The following is a 23,848-nucleotide window of genomic DNA, read 5'->3' on the forward strand; positions in this document are numbered from 1 at the left end:
TGTATGAAAGCTTGTAGGCATACCTAGTAAAATATTCATGAAAATATTGTTTTGCTTTAGATTTACTGTTATACACATCTGACTGAATTGAGCAGTTGTTTCTGAAAGATGAATAAATAAGTTGTTCCAGTAGTAAGTTTTTGTTAATACTTGTAGTCTCTAGGGTGTATTTCAATATTTGAAGTTTTAAATATTTAAAATATTTATTATATAAAGTCCTGCAAGGCTAGAATTATCGGAATAAGCTTTGCAAACTTAAAACCACAGGAAAACCATGGTGTATCAGACTGCTTCTATCAAGTTTACTTATGGACAGACCTGAACAGGCCCTCTGTGAAATGGATCCCTGTGGGGCAGAGCAGATGACAGAGGCAGAGGTTCCTGTTACCCAAGTCCTCTTCTTCCAGAGTGTGTCTGTGTGTTCCAGTTCCCCTTCTTTGCAGCATTCCTTCCCTTTCTATTTCCCTCCTCTTTGGGGTTGTAATGAATAAAATATAGTTTTCCTTTGCGTCACAGCCTAACCCTTAGCAACATAAGTTATATAACGCTCGCTGTTGCTATTTCTGTATTTCTGCTAGATCAGAAGCACAGACCTCTGTCCTGTGCAACCTCCTAAGCACAGTCTTCAATAGAAGTGTCTGGGAAAAAATCCAGTCTGACCTTTTTTCCCTTTTTGTTCTTTCTATATAGGAAGCCATTGAAAATTTTACCTTGTTAGTTATGTGGATAGGTCTTTAATTCATAAACTTCATAGTTCAACATAGCAAGCCAAAATTGTCAGGAAAGATGATATTGAAATACTGTGCAATCATAAGCTTTAGGCTTTGTGTCATCTAATGTGATTTTTACATGGAGCACTGAAATCTCTCCCAGTTAGAGAATCTGAACTTCCAAATCTTTCCTGCATTTATTCCTGCAGTGCTGGTGGAGCTGAAGTGCTCCTGTTCTGGTTTCATGGTTAAGGAAGTAAAGTGTACAGTGCCTGTATGATTTCCATCACAACACACAGGAAGGTGATGTCAGAACCACAAAACCATTCCTCCTCTCAACTTTTAGGCATATTTTTGATAACTTCCTCATTGTCTTCAGCCTCTCAGTCTTTTCCTTTTTTGCCTGCCTACCACCCAGCCTGCCCCATTTATATGCTGTACTGTATATTATAATCCCATATTTGCTTGAAAAGCATAATAGTGACTGGTACTGTGTGAAAAATGTACCTAAGCCACAGACTTATTGCCTTCCTCATTTTTGGGTGTAGACTTCTGCTGTCTTAAAGTGTTGCCATGACTGAAGCCATAGAGAAAGACAGCTGCCACTTTTGCAGGCTGTTGCAGTTAAAGCATCATTCTTTTAGGATATTAAGATGAGGTTTTAGATATTTCTCCAAAATAACAGTGGAGACCCAGCATCTTGTCCAAATTCTGGCTCAGGAAGTTGCTACACATTTAGCCCATCATAAATAAACTCATTAGGTAAGATCTAATTCCTGTCCTGGTTACCTGCTGTTACCTATTCAACTTTCCATAGGAGACCGAGATTAGAGTTCATTTCTTCTAAGAGGCTTTTTGGTGGTATAAAAATAATGCCAGGAAGAGTTAGAGATGTTTCATACAGGCTTTCCCATGTTTCAGGTGCTAGAAAGGAAAAGTTTATGGTTTTTTTCCTCCTGTTTAGAATTTACACCTGTAGTCATGCATTTAGCAGAACAATAACTTTTCAGTAGAACCAACTATTAAAATATATCTTCTTGTTTTATTATAAATGAGTTTTAGGATTTAAATTGTGGTCCACTAAACCCAGAACTTGTAAAACAGCAGATAAGTTATCAACTTGCTGGTTCACCTTTTGTAATTTCAAGATATTTTGAAAAGTACCTGATTTGGCCTTATATGTTTTCTTTCTATATATGTAGTTTAATAATTATTTAAATGAAAAAAATTACAAATGTAAATGAAAATCTTGTTCTTTAGAAGATACATATTCAAATACTATATGTGTAGTTTATAGTATAGTATATGTGTAGTCTACATATGTAGTTTAATAATTATTTAAATGAAAAAAATTGCAAATGTAAATTAAAATCTTATTCTTCAGAAGATACATATTCAGATAATATGTTCAAGTATAAAATATCATAAAGTAAGAGGAATTAAAATACTATGCTACGGTATTTCTAGGATATGGTGGTTTATCAACAAAAGCTGTAGGATTTAGAAACTTTTTGAAAGGTTTTGTTCTGCTTTTGTTTGTTGTTAGTGTTGGTAAATTTTACTAAGTAGCAAAATTAGATTTAGAGAAAAGATTGTTTCTTTTTTTCCCCCAGTAGAACAAATGAGCGTACTCATTTACTATCTTATAAATAATCTTGTGATTCAGAAATGTAATTTCTGGCAAATTTGTGGCTCCCTTTGAGTCTTGGCCAATGAAATTTGATTGAAGTTTAGGTAGGAAGAAAGGTGACACTCCTGCCAAGTTTTTGTCAGTTTTATGATTTATAACTCTGAACATTGGAAACATATCCTTGCCATAGACCTGGAAACCAAGTAGAACTGATTTGAACTCCAGACATGTCAATTTTGAAAGGGCAAGCAACAGACTTCCTCATGCCAAAAATAGCTTTCATGCTAAATTATTTAAGTGTATTATTTGATCACAGATAAATGAAAAATAGTATTTTTCACTTTGGACCTTTTTTGTATAGTAGGGCAAACACAAGGTCATTTTAAATTTAGATGGGTTTTGTTAGGTCAGTCTGAAATATCACACCTTCAAATATCGTGGTACTTGGTATTGAGAAAAATGTTGTGTGCTGCTTTTATTCCTCATGTATATTTGTTATATATTGATTGCAATGAAGAGACTATTTTAGACTCCTGCAGCAATTCAAGTAATGTGTACCACTTCTGCACTTTTCTCTTGTTGAGTGTAAAATATGTATGAAGACATGTCTGAAGTGTAAGTACAGCAGGGCCCTTGGGAAGCCTTCTGGAGCTGTACCTTGAGTAATTTCAGTCCAATGCTGACAAAATATTTACTGGTTTATTTTTGGTTTGTAGGTCTGTTTTTATCCATCGTCTCTGAAATGTTCAAATAGGATTCTTAGTAGAAACTTAATATTGAAATTACTTTATCTTGATTATGGAAAAAGTATAAATATTTCCCCATAGTCTAGCAAATACATATGGCTATATTGTAGTAGGTGCTTTGGTGACAGCCACTGTAAGTTCCCAACAATTTCTATTGAAAAATTTTGTATTAAGGAACTTTTAACCTTTGGAATAATCTGCTTTGGAGAAGAAAGTTTCCTTTTCCTGTTCTTAGCCTTTTTGGGCAAGTCCTACATTTCTTCCTCCCTTAAATAAAATTTGTTTTATACTTGAACATTGTCACAGATGGGTAGATTTGTGCTCTCTGCTGTGTCTGATCGTATAGCTGATGAGTATGCATTTTATTTGGTTTGAATTTGGGCTAGGAAGGAAGTACTGGATGACTGGAAATGGAGGGGTGCACATCCACAGAGCTTGTAGTGCATGCAGTGCATCTGGGGCACTGCTGGGCTCGCTCTGGTTGCAGTCACAAAATCTGCACACCTGGAAATATTTGATTTCTAGAGATTTGTAACATCATTAAGCAATCTGTATCTGTACAACAGTTAAGTTATTGACTCTCAAAAGCCCAGGAAATGCCCAGAACCTGACCACTCACCCACGTTCTGTTCTCCTTTTCTAAGTAGTGGAAATAATTTTTCAGTTAAAACTTTTTATTGAAGTTTGACTTCCCCTGAGTCTCTTTTTTTCTTCTTTCACCAACCATAATCTACTAACATTTCTTTAAAGTATTCATGGTATCACAAATAATTATGATTTATCCTCTTGTGATAGCTGCTTCATGGCATTTTCTCTCTCTTGAACCATGAATAATTTCTTTGAGGCCAAACCAAGAATACCTGTCTTCTGTGGCTTATTGGTTCTTTCAGTAGCTTTTCCTAAATATGTAAACATATTTATATGCTTCCCCATTAGCTGAAAATATGCTTATGAATCAATGTACCATGGCTTCTGAGGCTGAAGGTTGGTTGTAACTAGTTTTTAAACTATATTGGGCTTTTTTCTGGAAAGTAAAGGCAGCTCCTAAGTATGTTTTATTGGTAATTTTTCTGCTTTAAAATGTATTATTTGAAAACAGTTCCAGTATTGTCATAATCAGGTTCATTCATTGATGCTTAAGGGGTAAAAAATGTATCCTTTGTTATTAGTCACCACCAAATGTACAATTTCATCCTCATTTTGCTTATATTTACAAAATCTGGTTATTCAACTTCCATGACTACTTTTGTAAGGTGTTTTCTTCTGATATTGCTCTGAAATCTTCTGATGTTGGTCTGCACATCAGAAAAGTTATGTATTTTTATATTTTATTAATGTATTTATTACATTTTGGAGTATCAGTAGTAATGGAGAACACAAGTTGTTATACATTGCTCAGTTTACTATCACTTAGAAGCTGACCTATAATTTATAATGCATATACATACATTGCACAGTTTACTGTAATTTAGAAGCTGACCTGTAATTTATAATACATTTACCAGGAAGACTGCTCTTAAATTATTTCATCTTCACACATGTAAGCAAGAAGACCCACTGTAAATCTATCTTGACAATTATTCAGAATCATAAATGAAAAGGTAGGAAATGGAAAATTTAAGGATGCAAAACACAGTGAAAACTTTTCCTCCTCTATATGTAATGTGTTTTGCTTGTAAATGGAGCCTACACAGAAGTCAGTCTTGCCTCATGTAACATAACTGACTAGTACTAGTTTTGATAATTCTGAATTTTATTTTCTCTTGTATCTCTAAATACAGAGCAATCCTTCGCAAATTTTATTACTAAAATTTATAGGTTTTGCTATCTAAAAGTGTAGCTATTTACAAAATATGCAGTCAATGCATCTTTTATCTTCCTAGAAAAATAATTAGTTCCATTTTTTCCATGTTACTTAACTTTCATAAACATTTTTGCCTTGACAGTGTCAGAGATGGCAGGTGCAAAATGTTTTATATAATCTTAAATAATGGAAATAGATAAAGTTGCATGTGGATACAGGGATGTGTATATATAACACTTTCTCCCACTTAAAATGGATCTTTCACCAGTATAAACAGTTTAGCTTATGTTAATGATTTAGGCAAGAGTTTAATATTAAACTACTGTTTTCTCAGTAGTGCCCTCCTTGTCTTGTGTTAGCTGGTGACCTTCGTGTTGAAGCTTAGCATTTGTGGCTGGAGCAAGACCACCCCCCTCAAGAGAGCTGTTGTTATTGTACAGTAATCTAGAACAGACAAGGAGAATTTATAAATCTGCTGAAAAGGTTATGAAACGGTCTCAATTGGCTTTGACTGCAAACTTTGACCTGTTTGGCCAGATTTTGGAAACTGTGCCAAAATTTGATTTAAAGCAGTTCTGGGAAGCTCTTTAAGATTAAATTCCAGCACTGCATGACTGATGTGCTAGTGATATACTTGCAATATTAGACAAGTGTTGCTTCAATACAGGTTTAGCCTTGTACAGATCATTCACCTAAAAGTAAAAATTATCTCAAGTCTGATTCAAAGAAATTTGTTGACTCTCAATATGATTTTAAAAGGTCTGTTTAAAATTTGGCATCTTGATATTATGTTCTTTACACCTCTCAGTAGTGAGCTACCCTTGCTCATCCAAAACAATTTGCTATGCTTTTTCTTTGGGGAAGAAAAGGTAGGAAAAAGTTCTAAACACATTCTACTGGGGTATGGTTTCCATAAAGCTTTTCAGCCAGTAGTTGCTGAAATGGTTTTATTCAGTGCTCTAATAACACGTGGCTGGATTAGATGAATTTTGAGATGGAAAGCTTAATCATACATTTTTTCATTCCTTTGATAATCAAATAAGAGACATTTGGTGTGCGAATGCTCAGGTTTCAGTGGAGAAAAATCTCTCCAGACTTCACAGCTGAACACCAGCAAATGTGTATTTGTGTCAGAAAAGCTTCTTTATTCACTCAAAACAGAAAAAAAGAACTTTTAGTTATTTTTCTTATTTACTTAGTTCTTTCTGATGACATGAAAAAAAAAAAGGTACTTTTTTCCCAATTTAGTAGTTTCTAGATTTGAGGAAAACAGTATAATAAACTTGGATTGGCTGAGTTGAGTATTGACAGTGTCCTCATACCACTATTTTGGATGGATGCTAGTATGTTGTTTTATGGACAGGCAACTGATTATTACATAAAATATTAATCACATTGAGGTGAAAGGTATTTTTATTAGATTTTGTTGTTATTGATATTTCTTTTGAATATTTGTGTAAGTGCTGTAGGTTGTCACTTTTATGAACGGGGCAAGTGGAACAGTTTTTGAATCCTTTGTCTTTAAGAAAAATTAACTATCTAAATTGTATTCTTAAAGTAATAGTAAATTCAACAGTTCAAGTATGTATGTGTTAAATCAGCTTTCTGCATAGATGCTTTTCAGAAACTTAATAATCATTAGAAAATTGCTAACATGATGCCTTATGCCTTATGATGAATTCTCTGCATCTCCACTTTATTAACTTTGCAACAATTAGCACAAGTAGGGCCTCTCAGTTACATCAGTTAGAGTCTATTTGAACTTGCTCTGTGACAATTTTGCAATTCTCTGCTGTTGTTAACTTCTGGTCAGAGAATATGGAATCATCATTTACGAGATTCCTGTTGAAGGTGCTCTGTAAGCTATGGATGGCTGCCTGGTCATTGATTTTGCAATGGGGTGGGTGAAATTGTGGAGCTGGGACTTCAGGGCAGCAGCCTGTCAAGTGAGAAAGTCATGGCAAGGGCTCTTATTGAGAGCAGGAGTGACAGCCTGGAAGGAAGAGGATGTTGGTTGTGGGTTGGAGCTTGAGGGGAGCATACCTACCAAGTATAAACCCTAGAGATCAGGTATTTGAAGGTGAAAAAGACATTTTTCATCTTGGACTAGAGGCAGTCTTTAAGAACAGCATAGTGATTAAATGAGGCAGTAGATAGACTTATTTTTAAAATAATTTTCCTCATATTAGATTGCTTTCTAAATATCTTAGCAGATAATTGATGAAATTAATCTATCATGAATTATTAGTTGATTCAGCAAACTGCTTATAAGTCATGCAATTTCTCATACTGACTAGTGGTCCTTGGAAAGAAGATCACCTAATACCTGTTGTCCTTATGTAAATAATTTTTTAATGAGTACTTTTATGGCTTTAAAATAAAAGATGGATTTTGTCAGTAGTTAGAACTCAATTGCTAGAACTCTGTTTCAGACCTGAAGAAGTAGTTGTATGTCAAACATTTTTTCCCCCCACTCCATACTTAGTGTAATAAAGTACACTGCATCTCCATATAAGTCTCTTATCACCTGAATGTAACGGTTCAAGTCAGAGATAAGAAGCTGGTAAATACTGATGTAACCATTGTTATTGAATTTATCTTTGTAGATGTAAGGTAAAAGTAACTGTCTTGTACATTTGCTGGCTTGTGTTCTAAAGCATTTCACAATCATAAAACAAATGTATCAGAATATATATATATATATATTTATGTCTAGAAAAATCTATTAAATGTCACTATCTAGTTGTCTTTGAGATTTAACTTGTACTTCAAATCCGGGAAGTCTAGGCAATGGAAATAATACTTATTGCAGGACATAGGATTAAATGACAATCATTAACCTACTTTAAAAGCAGGTGCTTACAATCCAACCTTCCTGCTCAAGCTGTGTAACTGATATTTTTTTGGTTTGGGGTTTTTTTGTTCGTTTGCTCATTTGGTTTTGAGTTTTTTTACAAGTTTAAGCAAATTTGCTGTATTTTTGATGCTTTAAAATTATTAATGGGAAATTCTGAGAAGTAATTTGATGGTGAATATAATCTAGAGTATGTGTACAGATTTTTCCTCTTTACTCTGTGGGGTATTCATGTTTTAATTTCCTGTGTAGGAAAATTAAGCAAGGAGAGCACACAATGCATTCTACTTAATTCAGATATTCAAAGACTATAAAGTAATGAACTACTGAGATTATTTTGTCTGATGACATGAGTAAGACAGACTATGAGAACTAGCAGAACACACATGGCTGGTTTTAAGCTGAATGATGTTGAATAACTCATCAAAATTACTTTTTGATGAGTTATGCTTTGTAAGATTTAGTTCTCCTTTCCATTACCTATTATTATATCTCTAGCTGGTATTTCTGAGACCACCTGATTGTCTGGCTAAGTCTGTTCAGAACTGCTGCTTAGCAAGGTGGTCCTCCCATGATAAAAGGCTTCTTGTTTCTGGTGGCCTTCATTTTGACAGTGTAGAAGCACACATTGCAAGTGTGCATCCTGGTATCTGGGATTGTTCAGTGCCAGGGACTTGGGTGGCTTGTAGCAGGCACTGACAGGCCTGTGAGTTATCTGTCAGAAAAGGGAAAATTTGGATTTGTTTCATTTTTTTCATGAGTTGCATACCAAACTATGGATATACAGCTCTAATTTCCACTGTATCTTCCATTTTCACTAATCTCAATTGGCGATTTTCCATGTGCCTTAGTTGTTAACAGCTTGATTCCATGCACATTCTGATTTCTGCAAAAGGTGCAGATACCAATTCAGGAAAATGTTTAAATTCACACTTACCTCTTGTGCACCTTGAAAGTTAGGAGGAATGTGGCCACCAACGCATTGGCTATGTTTGAGCTCAGGAACCCTGATGGATTTTATCTCTCAGACAGTATTTTACCCTATCAGACATTATAAAAGAAAAAACTCACTTGTATTTAATAACATATAGTATTTTCAAGAATGGCAAGGGTGATAAGGCATCTTTACTTGCAGCTTTCACAGCTAAATTTGGACTTGTTCAATAATCATATATGATACATTTTAAAACATTTTCTTCTACTGCCTTTTGGCTTCAGGGATGTTTAGTGAATATTCTATATATAAATACTTTTGAAATAATGCTAGAAAAAAAATGGCTTTGTAATGTATTCACATGAATTTGCTGTGACTGTACCTCCCTGTGGCCTGTTGCAGGACATTTTTACTACCTTGTAGGAAAAACAGCATTAGGGTTTTAATTTCAAAGCAAACCTTTAAATACCTTCTGATCTGATTAATGAGTTGATGTCTCTTTAAAACACATTTTTCCTCTGTGGTGCCTTTGAGGTATATTTTAATGAAAACTGTCTGGCTTGAAAGTTCTTAGCTACCATGATAGCTTAAAAAAATGGGAAAGACATCATTTATCTTCAGGTAATATATATATGGTGTAAAATATAATTTAATGTAATTTAAAAGTGAGTGAACAGAAGTTCTTCAGGATTCTTGAATAAAGTTCTGAACAAGGGAAAAATAAAGGTTTTCAGCAGATTCAAAACATTTGAAATTTAGGCTGAATATCCCATCATCATGAGAAACTTGTATTTTACAGAAGTGCAGTTGTTTTTATAAGGTTTATTCTATTATGAATTTCCCTTTGCTTTGCATCATAGGCATTTTGGGGCTGGGAGGTGGTGGCCTTTAATTTTATGGTAAAGGTTTAAGGTACAATTGCTCAAGTAATTTGAAGCTGTTTAGACACTACAGACCTACTCAGACTAATTTCAGATTTGAAGACTTCTTTCTTTTCCTCCTCTTTTTTGGAGCAGTGAAGAGTAAGAAAATTCTGAGTTATGGATGATCTCTGAGTATGTAATTTTATTTGACAGCATCCTTTTTATTAGAAGGATGCAGAGATGGGAATGTCTTTTGGGAACTTCACAGCAATATGATCTGATTCTTCATTTCTTAGATATTGGGTAATTTTTTCTTTCAATTAGAAATATTTGTGATCTGAATAATGATGTTTCATTGTTATAGTATTTTATCTGAAGTTGGAAAGAGTTGTTTAAAAGGTTAAAATTTAACTATGACAGAAAATACCCACATCTTTTTGTTTGAAATACCTTTCTTTGTTTTGTTGGGATTTTTTACTATGTACCATGAATTTAGGGTTCATGTTTCTTTCCTTCCTTTCCCTGAAGAGAGCCTTAGGTCTAGAGCAGGCTTTACCTGTCTGATGAACCATAGTTTGATGTCTGAAATTAGGTGGGATAAGAATAAGTGCAAGTGTTTCCCTACCTTAACACAGAGTTTTTACTGTCATAGGAGGATGGTCTATGAAAACAAAAATGTCCTTTATTTGTCACATGAGTGACAAACTAGAAGTGAGTCTTATAGTCAAGAGAAGGACAAGAAGGAGAAAAGGTATAAAATAATGAGACTTGGGTTGATTGCAAGAATAATGATTTTGTTGTGAAAGTATTATATATAGAAAAGAGAAACATGACAAAATTGGAGGGTTCACTCTTAAGGTAAGGAAAAAGTTTGATATGGAAACAAAAATTTTTCATTAGATTGTATTTATAATATATAAAAATGCATATATTTAAATACATTTTTTTCTTACACAAAATAGCAGATCATTACCTAAATTTCTATGGAGCCTTTCAAAGATCACTCAATTTTTTTTCTTTTCTTTGTTCTAGTTGCTCTGAAATCATCTAGCTCTACCAGACCAGAAAGAAATGGCATTCAGGAAACCTCTAGAACAGGAAAGTGTGGAGAAGGGATGCAGATCCTGGAAGGAGAACTCCTCTTGCAGGTATGTTTTGCAATAGACATATTTTTCAAAGATTTAAATTTTATAAAACCAAACACCTGTATTTACCATACTAGATGCTCAGTGATGAGATAGAAAAAGTTTTCTTATTGTGAAATTCTTTCCTCATTTGCTTTAGGGTAATATTATCCTGCTTTTTTTTTTTTTTGGTAGTAGGGACTTTAGAGTGTATGTTAGAATATGGGGTCCTCTTCAGTGTTTCTCAGTAATTTATTGGGGGGTTCCTGTGTCTTTGCATCTGTTGTTAGTAAATATGTTAATATAAAGGAACAGTTTGTATAAGGGACAGATAAGTTACTGATTTACTGTAAATTTGGTGACTAATTGTCTGAAAGAAACAATTTTTAACTTCAAAGACCTTGGGCTTGCCGAAAGATCTTGCTTCCTCAGTGGTTTGAAAGAACTCAGCATACGTAGTGTAGATTCAGGACAAATTTTAAAATACTTTGAATAGCTTTTATATGAACTAATGGAAAATGATTATTTAAAAACTGTGGGGTTTTTTTAAATTGTCTAGCCTGTTTTAATATCCTAGAGTGTCAAAGCTTATGGATAATTCTATACTATCCAGTCCAGATTAAACTCAAGAAATTACCAATATAGGTATTACTATGTTCTTTCTAGTTTCACAGAATGGATTTTATGGAGACCTGCAGCTCCATTTGAAATATGGTGTTAGTCTGTCTTCTACACAGGTTCCTCACTGATGTATCTATCAAAAGTGGCAAATCATTCAGTCAGAGCCAATTGTTTCCTTCAAACAAAACGAATTTGAGTGTTCAAAGACTAGAAATGAAAACAGGTTCTTAGAATCCCACAAAACAACTATTTTAAATTGATGCTAATTGAAAATTGTTTTCTAACCAACGAAAAAAACTAGGACATTTATTTCATTTTCTAACCTTAATAAAGTATGACAAAGAACTGTTGTGGAGTTACTACCAATGAGCAGCTTTCTTTTAAACAGGAAAGAAGCTAAAAAGCTAAAATATACGGTTTATATTGGAGGCATCTATTTAATCTGAAATATAGTGGGGAGTGGTTATGACTTCTGACTGGAAGTTATATGAGGGAACTCTTTTCCAGCAAAAAAATTAAGTGGGTGATATAGTTATTACTGAAAATTCTGCCCCTCTTGGGAAGTAAATGAACCAAATTTCTTAAATGAGTTTGTTTTGTAAATATTTTATATATGTGAAAAAATTTATGAGAATGAATATGTAGATAGAGTTTTCTTAGGTTATGTAACAAGTCATGAGTGTGATGAATCTGGGAATTTTCCAGAAGATAGTGGGAAGCAGTAAGTTGTAAATGCTGTCAAAGTCCTTCCCTTCCACTTCTGCTCAGAAGTATTTTGCATTACACAGGTGAATAAATGATAACTGATGATGAATGTTTTCCTTTTATTATCCCCCTACTTTTTTTTGGTTTTTCCAAGGTGATATGAATAAACACTCTATTGTTTGTATTTGCTTTTATTTATTCATCAGTTGTTCGTGCTTGCTTCTTAACAAACAGAAAATTGTCTTTAATTTCCAACATAGAAACAGTCTTACCAATTCAATATATTGTGGAAGCAGAGATCAAATACATAAATGTGCCTTTCTTAAAAGCAAGCTAAATTTCCTTTAAAATTATTTAAATTATTTAAAATTCTTATTTTAAATACAAAGTCCATTGCAGCCCAAGCAAGTTTATTGTATAAAAGTGAAAGAAAAATGATGACTTTTAAGAAATTTTTAAAACTTAATTCTCAATAATAATGAAAAATTTTGCAACTACCTCTTTAGTTTGGAGCATTGAGAGTATTTTTAGAGGCGCAAATATCATCTTCAGTTCTCCAGAATAATGAACTCACTGAGAAATTTCATTATGTGTTTTCAGATAATTACTTTTGGATTGCATCTTGCAAAAACCTCCATCAGAACTCATGTCCCACTTATTGGTCTATCCAGATATATGCATTTTACAGAATTTTTGGCTTTAGTAATGCATATTGCTATCTCAGTAACAATCCTGTTTCGAGATGAACTGTGTACCAGGGCCAGTGCAAAATATGATTGAATTCCAGGCACAGAAAGTGTAGGTAGCTCTGTATGAAATGGACCAGAATAACCAATTTTAAGATTTGAGACAAAGTTAGATGCTGTGCAGCTTGCAGATGTTTTGTGTCAAGCAGCTGAGGTGAGATGCCCTGCAGAACAGGTCAGCAGAGGACACGAGCACCTGCCACTGCGGCATTCTGCAGCCATGGAATTACTGTGAGCTTCATCTAAACCAAGGGTTCTGTGTAACCACTCGACATTTCTTGGATTGGCCATGCTATTTCATTTCAGATTATTATTGATTTTTTATCTCATTCTTTATTCATGTAAAATTTACTAAACTTGTAAGGAGTTTTTATAGAGCTAACAGTTGTTTGTTAGAGTAGATTAAATAATATCTACTCATAAAATTGGAGTGGTTCACAGCATTTAAAGACCAGTCATTTAACAAGATATTTCATTTATATATTATTACTTTGTAGTAATAATATATTATAGTATAGTATACTATACTATAATAATATATTATATTATAGTATATTATTACTTTGCAGTAAGATATACGACAGCCTTCACTTACTTCACATTTTCTATGTACAAAAATTCTGCATAAATTAAGAGGTTTTTTTTAAAAAATGGTTTTGAGTATGCTGGCCAAATTTGCCTTTGAATGCAGCTGAGGAAATTAAGTGGCACAATATACTCAATCCAGCCCCTAGAGACTGCCTTTTGTTAAATCTTGACTGAGATCCATAGAAGTAAATCGGCACCTTTCAGATGAGCTGCCAAGTCACAAATGTACTGTTTGCTATCACAACAATTGCCGTGGACCCTATTGATTGGGAGTTCAGATAAATGCCCTTTGCGTGACTTTGAGTGTGGAGCCACCTGGTCTGCTGCTCCACCGAGGGGGAAATCTCTTCAAAAACATTGTTTACTTGCAACAGTCTGCTTTTGCAGAGGTTTTCTATTTTAAGTAAACTATAAAATGTTTTCTTGGACTATATAGGGGATCTTGATAGCTTGATTTCCTGTCCACAGTGGCCTGTCTGCACTATGAATAGAATGGATTTTGGGACTGGGTTTGTGACATGGCTCTTGTTTCTGCTGTGGGCAGCTGGGGGTAACCAAGGCTTGAGCCACACAAACATTGTGAACTGTGGTTGATGTTAGATAAACTTATAGTTCTTCATATATGTCCTTTGTCTTCTTCAATCAAGGGTATTGAAAAGTCATCAACACGTATTGTCTTCTCCACTGAATTTTAATATAAAGTTTGGGGTTTTTTAATTAGATCCAGTTTTCTTCATTTTAACACTTAGGCTGTAGAGAGATGCAATGGGGAATCCTGTTTGTGCTGTCAGATAATGATGTGCTTTTGCATGCTTCACATTTTATTGGGGGACTACAGTATAGGTAGAACTAGAGACACAATAATTATCTGGAATTTTATCTCTGAAGCTGACAGATTGCTGTGTTTCTTCCCCAGGCATTAAATGGATTTGTGTTAGTTGTTACAGCAGATGCTCTGGTGTTTTATGTCTCTTCTACTATCCAAGACTACTTGGGATTCCAACAAGTAAGTTTATTTTTTCTTCTATTTTTTTCAAAGTTTTGCCTAATTTCAGGGAACATCAGTGTTCATATTTAGGGTCTTAAAATTTTTTTGTAATAAAACTCTCAGTTAGGTACTTTAGCTTGAATTACTTTGAAACCATATTTTCTATCATCTTCCATAGCCAGGATGTCAGGCCAAGCACAACAGGAATATAATTTCCAAAGTTGAGTTAGGCAAGATAGGAAATTTTCACACTTAATTATTCTTTACTGGAACAACTGGTTGAAATTTATACTGTGGTGTTACCCAGTTTATGATGCTGAGTGAGACATAATTCAGTGGGAAGGTAATTATTTTAATAGAAACCTTTCATGAAAAATTATTTCCATATGCTTGAGATTTATAAACATCAAGTGGCTGATTTTGCTATTTTTGGAATTTGTCCTCTTGCTCATGTTTATTTATTTAATTATTAATTTCAAGACAAGCATTTGTGTTTTACTATTTATGGTGCAGATCGCATATGGCTGATTTCATTTGGCTTGAAAACCAGGTGCCAAAGTACTAAAGACTGAGGCATAGCAGGCAAATTCTGCCTTTGTTAGAAAACTCCTGGGATTGCTTTTTGACAAGATGATAGAATGAAGATGATAGTTATAGTTCTCAAAGTATATCCATGAATACTGCATATTGATAGATTCAGCTGTTGTCTCAAAACAGCAAGAAACCTTGCTTGGTCTGCAATTTCAGGTAACTGATAAAAGATTGGGGAAAGTTTGTGTAAAAGAAAATACTTCAAAAAACCCCATTTTTATTCCTGGGTTTACATATTACTTCAGTGCTGGGGAATAAAAAAAGAAAAAAGCTTGGAAAATAAATTGGGCGTAACATTCATGAAGTAATGCTAGTAAATCAGGTGCATGATATAGAAATAAAGTCGTAAAGTTAGAAAGATTAGCATTTCTGGCAGTTTATTCTGGAAAATACTGATTGTTTTGTGAAATTTGTCATAGCAAAATTTGACCTAGGCTTCTGCTTCTGGCAGTTCATCTCAATTACATTAGATCTATGTTTTATTTAAGTATTTTCTGTTTATATAATGGCTGGGTTTTTGAAACATGCCAAAAACCAGGATCTTAACTCTTGTCAGTCAACTGAGTCTTTTCTTGACTATTTTGGATGGGGTTTTTTCCACCTTAAATTCCTTTAAGCACTAATCCTTGCTCTTGAGCCTTTGCCATTTAGATCACATTCCTAACCACACAATTGGTATTGGAATAAGGGCTTCATAATTACATGTTTTAGTGCATCCTTAGGAAGTGACAAAGCTTTCAGGCAAGCAAATTCACTGTTTATAATCTGCTTGGCTTAGTTTTGGTAGTTTGGTTCAGAGTCTTTAGCTCCTTTTCTATTCCTGTAGCACCTATAGTGGGTCAAGTCAAGTACTGCCTGGTAAATACTTTATTTACCATATGAAATTAAATAACTTAAACACAACCTAAGCATAGCATTTCCAGGCCTTCTTAGGTAGAAGAAGGTAAAGAAATAGTTGACATAATGTAACTTCTTTTTCTAAGGCAATATTTTTTATTAGTTTCCCATGTTCATAGTCATGTGTGTAATTGAGCTGTTCTCTGTGCTGCTAAAAATCGTTTCATGAAGTTTTGCTGCCTACATGTGATTGTATGTATTTATCCCTGAGCAAAATGGATTTTGCTATATCCATAACAGTGTTGTTGATCAGACAACTTGTACCATATTGTGATATAATTTCCTTATTGCTGTTGTCTCTCACCTTTCTCTTTTTGTTCACAGTCAGATATTATACACCAGAGTGTATTTGAATTGATTCACACAGAAGACAGACCTGAGTTTCAACGACAGCTACATTGGGCATTAAATCCTGCCCAGTCAGGAGATTCTGGACCAAGTGTACAAGGTGAAAACAGAATTTATTGTTTGCCTGTCAGATTAGTTGTTTGCTTTTTGGGCTTTTTTTAATTTGTCTATGTAAAAAAAAAAAAAATAGATAATAATTATTTAGACCAATAAAGGAAGAAATAGCATCTTTCAAATTTATTTGAATTTTATGGGCACATTTAGTCAAGTTAGTGAGAATTACTATTTTTTGCACTTTAAATATGCACTGTTATTCATAGCATTAAAGTACTAATTATACTTTAAATTGGAAGACTTTAATTTGGCATATAAGTGACAATGTTTCTTAGACTGATCAGTCCAAGAATATGCTAGTTACAGTGTTACTGTAGGGAATAGTGCATTCATTGCCACATAGAGCAGCACTTCTCTTGGAGATAAAAGAGGAAGAGAAATAAAACATTAAATAGATGAGCCTTTAAGATCAAGAAGTGTGCATGTTAGAGCAGAATTGTCACATGTTACTAGCTGATGCTTAAGTGAGCTGCTATATTGAGAAACAGCTAAGGTGAAACATACTGCATGTGTGTCAGAGCAAAGATGTGTAGGTGCAGGTTATGTGTAATCCAGGAAGCATGTGCCTGCATCACAATGACAACAAAGCCATTGAGACAACTGCTCCATTTTAATGCTCCCTTTGCACAACAGTTGTTTAAACACGTAGGTAAAACTTCTGTTACTGTGACGTGATTATAGGGCATTTATTAATCCATAAAAAGTCCATATTTTAAAATAAATCTTTAAGTAATTGAAAAAAAAGAGCATGGAAATGCTGTGATTTAGTAGAGAAAGATTACTGTGTTTGTAACATACCTCAGTATATTTCAGTTTTTCATTTAGCAGTCAGCGTTGTTACATCATCTCTAGATCAATCTCCTCAGGTCCACTGCACAGCTAGGTAAGAGTAGAGTTCAGTACAGCAAAGAGTACAGTTCTCAGAAACCAAATTTTCATCCTGCTTGCTTCAGAATGAAATTGTGTTCTATGGACCTTAAGCAAGTGCATATGAATTTAGAAAAAGTTATTTGAAAAGAATGACACCAGGTTGGATTGGCCTCAGATTTGACTGAACATTAGGATGTACTGAGCAGGATTACAAACAATTTTTTGTTTTGTATGTAGTGTTTACAGCTTGCTAAAAGCTGCTAATTGTGCCCCATTCCTGAAAGCATCCAAGGACTGGGTGGATGGGTCTTTGAGCAACCTGGTCTAGTGAAAGGTGTCCCTGTCCTTGGCAGGGGGGTTGGAATTAGGTGATCTCCAAGGTCTCTTCTATCTCAAACCATTCTATGATTCAATGATGACTTTTGAGCCTCAAGTGGCATAAAATGTTTGGATGTTGAAGATTTTAAACTGAATTCAGATTTATAGCAAAGGATAATGCTATGACTGTAAGGATCCCCTCCGTTTTTGCTAATTTAATCCATTTCTTTTTTAATACATTCAGCTGGCATTATGTAGATATTTATAGATATCTCAGACTCAGACACAGATTCCATCCTGAGTCTGGGAACTGATTCTGCTTCAGTTAGCCTGGGCTAGTTATTTCTCACTCAGTACTCTGGTATGCTGCTAGACCACTGGTTTCCTCAGCTGTTACTGTGCTTCCCAGACATGCCTCCCGGTCCTTGACTTGTTCCCAGAGAAGTTTGCAAAATTCTGATTTTTTCAGTCCCAAATATCTGCTTTGGGGCATTAAGTCTGGATTATCTTTTGAACTTGGTGTGTTGCGCAACCAGCTGGTCTTGAGTTTAAAGGCAAGCACTTAATGCACTGCATGTTCTGCACGTTGCTCCATGGGATTGATGAGATCTGGTGGGAACTTTGTGAGGGATATGGCTTCTAATCCCTGTAGTGTTAACTGCTAGTTTTGCTCTAGGGATTGTAGATGCTCTGTACGATTCTTTGCCTTCTTACAGTGAGTCACTTCAAGATCCTGGCAGTAAAACCTTCCTGCCTTCTGTCTGCCTGGAAAAGTGCAGCAGTGTTGCTTTCACAAGTGTAGGAGGCTCAGTTTTGAAACCCACTGCCTCCTGTTTTGAGTTCTGTTCCCCTCCTGTTGGGAGTCACTTCTTTCACAACAGCTTTGCTCACTCTTGGGAGCTCTGCATTTTACTATGGAACTTGACAAACTCCACAGCAGCCAGCTGGACTTGCTGAACCTTCAAATTTCATCTCTATATTTACCCAAAGGATAACACTGAGTTTCTCCTGTGGTGGAAATGCTGAAGGACACACCTAACAGTGCCAAGGATGGCAGCAGAAACCCTGGCACTGCTTATTGGGTACTACCTCTGCACCCAGAGTTGGCATTTTTGAAATATTATTTAGGATTTGCATACTGTTTCCTTCATGCTTTTTTTTCATAATTATTGCTTCTTCAGAGAGCTTCCTAGAGAAGGACCATCTCAGAAGTGTTGAAAATTCTCACTGTCAGTTAAGCAATTTATAATAAAAAAACTGCAGCAGTAGCAAGTAAGGAAGTTTGCTTTGTCTGTTGCGAACTGTCCATATGACAAGTGTGGGAATTTCTTATTTTGTAATTTCAAAGTTATATGATAACTGACTTGGACTACAAATACCTGAGTTTGTCTGCCTGTGGGATCTGCTCATAATGGTGACTGGCCAATACAGTTCTTTATCTGGCTGTAATTTCAGGTTATCCCTTTTCATCACACTACCAACTAGAACAGAAAAAAGTTTCTTTTTCTCCATATCTTGACATTTATTCAACAAAAATTGACCTTGCATAGCATTTCTTTTAAGAAAAAAAAAGATATCTCCTGATTTTATTTGAAAAGCTAGATAACTCAGCATACTTGTAGGATTTAGATGGCCTTAGGTTGGAAGGCCTATTGGTAAGATATCAGCAATCTCATTTGGCTCCAATGCAGTCCCTTGAATTCATAGGAGGTTAAATAGAACTGGCTTTTGGTAATGATTTGTTTAACTTTGGGTTTGTTTTGCCAGTATACTAACCTCTGAGCCTATCTGTAAGTTTTTCCAGCTGTTCATGAGACAGAATTATATTCCAGAAAATATAATGTGATGTGTTATTAAGTGACATGCTCTCCCTGACCTCATCTCCATGTCTGAAAAGTCAATATGGGTTCTTAAAGTCTGTAGTATTATTTTGTCCATACTGAATAATCAGTTCTCTAAGAGTACATGGACTATTTTTTTAAATTAAAGATTATTTTATTATAAAATGTCTTTTTAAGCTGGATTTTTCTCAATTTTCTGCATGTATGAATTCCTAGGGTATGGCTGGTTTTTTATATGTATTGCAAACAAGATTGCTTTGCTAAATTTGCTGTGAGTAGTCATGCTCTGGTATTTCTGTGTGTATAGTCTCATGTAGAACATATGTATTTTACCAGAGGTTTATTGATTTACCTTCTGGTTTTACTTTATATTCCAAATGTTTAAGTTTGTTTTGTAAATATGACTTAGCAAATGCTTGTCCTGACAAGGTGGAAGGATACCATGTTGTTATCCTAGTTAACAATCATGGTTTTGAGAATTTTGTAAAACAAACAACTGCAAAGCACAAGAACTCCAGGTACACCTGGAGAGGTAGCTATGGTGTTTTGATCAGCAGAGCCCAGAAATATTTTCACTATTTAGTAGGCTCATTTTGCCTTCATTGGAGAAAAATGCTGATTTTTTTGTGGTGGTTTCCTAAAGTTGCTGATTTTTATTTATTACTCCTGCTTTCACCTGGCTGTCTGGAAAGTAAGTTTCACAGTTTGATACTGAGTTTTTGAATACTTGAAGTTCCTGCAGTTGCTGTGCCTTTTTGGAGATCCTACCATTGTAGAAACACTGGTGTGTTCTCTGCTGAGAACTCTGCTCTTTGCAACTGATCCAGAATCTAGGCTGTTGATAAAATAATGAATGAATTAAAAACCCAAACAAACAAAAGCCCCAATGTAAAAAAAAAACAAACCCAAAACCTGAAATTGCATTCAGTTTTTAAATACCATAGCCTGTAAAACATAATCCCATCAGAAGAATTGATGTTTAACCTCAGTGTTACAATAATAATGGGTTGTGAGGATGTTTCCAGTTTACATTGTTCTTGCTCAGGTCACGACCTAATGCTTTGTTTATGAGAAGGAAGATCGTTTGTTATAGATAGCCTTCTCTAGGTGTTCTTCTAAAAATAATCCTTAAAAATAATCCTTTCCTGCAGGAGATAATGGCTTTTCACAGCCAGCAACCTATTATAACCCAGACCAACTTCCTCCAGAGAATTCTTCCTTTATGGAAAGGAATTTCATCTGCAGGTTACGATGCCTCCTGGATAATTCATCTGGATTCCTGGTGAGTATGGAGTTACATAAATACCTCCACATATGCTTAAAAGTTGGAAATCTGCACCTCTTAACAAGAGGGGCAGCAACTTAGTTTATTTGTAAGTCTCCAAAGCTATCTGGTCTGCTTGAGCCACAATGTTTCAGTTAGTGAACTGAATGTCTCCCCCTTAAGATTGTTGTCACAACCACAAGTGCAAATTCTCTCTCATGGCCAAGTTTCCTCAATGAAATGCAAATAAGCAACTGCTTTTGTAAAATGCTGTGTGATTTGTAGATTAAAATGCATTACAAGAGTATTTTCTTGTAGCAAGTTGAGTATCTTGAGATGCAATAAATTATGATAATTAAGATGACCATAGTTTTTCCTTATTTGGAAAAGATTGTGCTTGCTCTTTTTAATGCATTTTTTGTTAGTAAATTATTTATATTTTAAAACATGTAAGGGTTTATCACCCCCTGTGTGGTATCTTACAAAATAGATTTCTTTAGAATTGCAAAATTGAATATACAAATTTGCAAGAGAACTAATGATATAATTATATGCATGTATGTTCATTAGAATATTAGAAGTCCCAGCTGATATGTGATACTATATGTTTATTTTTTTTGTTTTTTACAGAATAATCTTCCCATTAATTAATTTTTCAGTATGTTTATTAGTAGATATTGAAGTGACATGGTCAAGAGTATAACAATAGTGTTCTGTACTTTTTAGCTAACTTTTATGTATGCCATCCTATAACACTGAATCTGATGGATCTTAAAAGAAATTAAAAATACATATTTTACATCATAACAAAAATATCTTGCTTTTAAATATCTCCAGCATGTAACAATTGCTTTTTTCCTCATCCTAAGGCTATGAATTTTCAAGGACGATTGAAGTTTCTCCATGGACAAAACAAGAAAGGGAAGGATGGTGCTGCTTTGTCTCCTCAGCTTGCACTGTTTGCAGTAGCTACTCCCCTGCAGCCACCATCCATCCTTGAGATACGAACCAAAAACTTCATCTTCAGAACTAAACACAAACTGGATTTCACACCCACTGGCTGTGATGCAAAGTAGGTGTAAATTATTCTCTGTAATTGTCTAATAATTTGCCAATGAAATAGGTTTCAGGTATGTATTTGAAACATAAAGCAGGCTACTCTTTTGGTATATAAACTGTTTCAGTGATGGCAGTTTAGAAGCTGTTGAAGTTTTTCTCTCCAGCCCTGCTATCAGGTAAAGAGAAATGGGTTTGCCATAGTCTATTTCCTTGAAATGGCATGCAGCTCTCTGACTCTCAGTTGTTAGAAAAACAAAGCAAAAACCTGCAAAACCAATGCAAAATAGAAAAACTGAAAGACGGCATACTAATGAATTAGGGAAGAAGAAAAGTTTCACATTAAATCTGGTTTGAAATTTGGTTTTAAAACTGATAGAGCAAGTGTTTAATTTCATTCCACATTTCTCCTTCAGTTCAAATACGTGTAAAATACAACAGAAATGTATTTTCCTTCAACAGAATTTAAATACTTTTTTTTATACTATGATTTTACCCACATCCAAACCATTCTTTTCCCTATGTAAAATTTGGAAGCACCTCTGCAGTACAAGATCAAAATAATGTTACTATGCTTCAACACAGCAAGAAACCCATTAGGATGCTTTTTTTATCAAAATAAGAGCCTCTGGTCTCCTTCCTTCTCCTCTCCCTCCTATTTTTGACCGACAATTCTTTCATTTTCAGTGGAGTCTCTCACATGGGTTTCCATGCCTACTTACAGGATAGGATTAAATTACTTGGTGTTTTGTCAACTGAGAGACCAAAATGTTTTATTTCTCTAAGCTGATACAAGTAAAAAACAAAAAAATGTTAACACAAGTGTTTATTTTCTCTGTTTGATGTTTTTATTCTCTTGAAAAAATACTTTTATGTATATTGTTCCTCATCTCTACTTTCCCCCTTTTTTTTACCTTTTGTCTTTGCATCTCCATGTCTTTGTTTCAAATCCTGTTTAAATAAATCTCTCTTTGACTATGTCTTTTTATCAGGTATCGCACAGTGATCACATGAATTCTGTTAAGTGTCTCATCCCCCCAGCCTCTAGTAAAGTACTCTAATTTTAGCTGCAGGGTCAAACAGGACTCTTGCTAGTGGTCCTCTGAGTCATACCTTGTTTAAATGCAAACACAGGGGTCTCATACCACTCAAAAGCAAAGGGGATGTAGTTCTGAGATACATTAAGCTACTAAAAATTCTAATTCAAGCAAGAAGTTTTAAATGACTGAAGTTAAACCCCTATTTAATTCTGCATACAAGCACCTATAGGTAAATGATAAGAAGCAGGGCTAAGAAAACAGTGTCTTTCTTTGGAAGTAATGGGAGCTGCCTGCTCGGAATGAATATGTTCAGTTGTATGGAATTGAGAGTCTGGCTGTAGGCATCCACTCTTTTTTTATGATCTAATGGTTTTGTGAACCCAGTCCTAGTCACTGAAGGCAACCTGGCAGACTAGTTAAAGTTTTATGATTTGTTGACTCTATTTTTTATTGGAGCTGTTCTGCTTCCGTGTACAATTGCTATACCAACAAACTGTAGTTAGCACTTGCATCTGAAATATTCTTGCCATAATTAACTTGCTGACGCTCATTCTGTGAATTGCTTCATCAGCCATGTTGCAATTTTTTGGTTTTATCTTCCAGAGGAAAAATTGTCCTGGGATACACTGAAGCAGAGCTGTGTATGAGAGGAACAGGATACCAGTTTATTCATGCAGCTGACATGCTTTACTGTGCTGAAAATCACATCCGAAGTAAGTTTCATCCCCTAAAAAAAGGCTGTAACATCAAACATTTCTGGGTTTGATTCTTGGCAGCTTGAGCTGGTTTAAGTAACAATTATGGAAAGAAGTATAGTGTTGAGGAAATAAGCACCAGCTATCTGATGTATAACTATTTAGGGGACTCTGTTTTTTACTTTTGCTGCTAGTTATAACAGAATTATTTTCGGAACTTACAGAATCATCTTCAGAATATTATGTTACTTCTTTTCTACTGACTTCTCTTGAAAAGTTCAAATTTTTTTCTCTTATCCCCTCATAGACAATTGCATAATGCCCCTCAGCAGGTTGTTCTCAGCCTATTTAAACACATTTTCTGCTTCAGGTGTAGTTCAGTCACCGTTGCTTATCAGTGGTTTTCTTTCAAAAAGAAAAAGAGATGCTTCCAGAGTAGAAGGAGATGAAACTTGAATGGTTTGAAACTTTGTCTTAAAAGTGGTTTTGCTACATTTTTTA

At 34.7% G+C, this 23,848-nt stretch overlaps 1 protein-coding gene across 1 annotated transcript in view; it reads left to right on the forward strand.

Annotated features, from left to right (window-relative positions):
• The window catches only part of AHR (aryl hydrocarbon receptor), a 62,345-nt gene that overhangs the window by 28,244 nt on the left and 10,253 nt on the right, over positions 1–23,848 (forward strand). Inside the window, exons 3-8 of the mRNA XM_054639574.2 lie at positions 10,574–10,689; positions 14,242–14,331; positions 16,126–16,249; positions 20,444–20,574; positions 21,426–21,628; positions 23,256–23,365. Of these exons, the coding sequence (XP_054495549.2) occupies positions 10,574–10,689; positions 14,242–14,331; positions 16,126–16,249; positions 20,444–20,574; positions 21,426–21,628; positions 23,256–23,365 (774 nt within the window). The remainder of the gene's footprint in view (positions 1–10,573; positions 10,690–14,241; positions 14,332–16,125; positions 16,250–20,443; positions 20,575–21,425; positions 21,629–23,255; positions 23,366–23,848) is intronic.

The sequence above is a fragment of the Agelaius phoeniceus genome, chromosome 1, assembly GCF_051311805.1.
Source record: "Agelaius phoeniceus isolate bAgePho1 chromosome 1, bAgePho1.hap1, whole genome shotgun sequence".
NCBI classification, from domain to species: Eukaryota; Metazoa; Chordata; class Aves; order Passeriformes; family Icteridae; genus Agelaius; species Agelaius phoeniceus.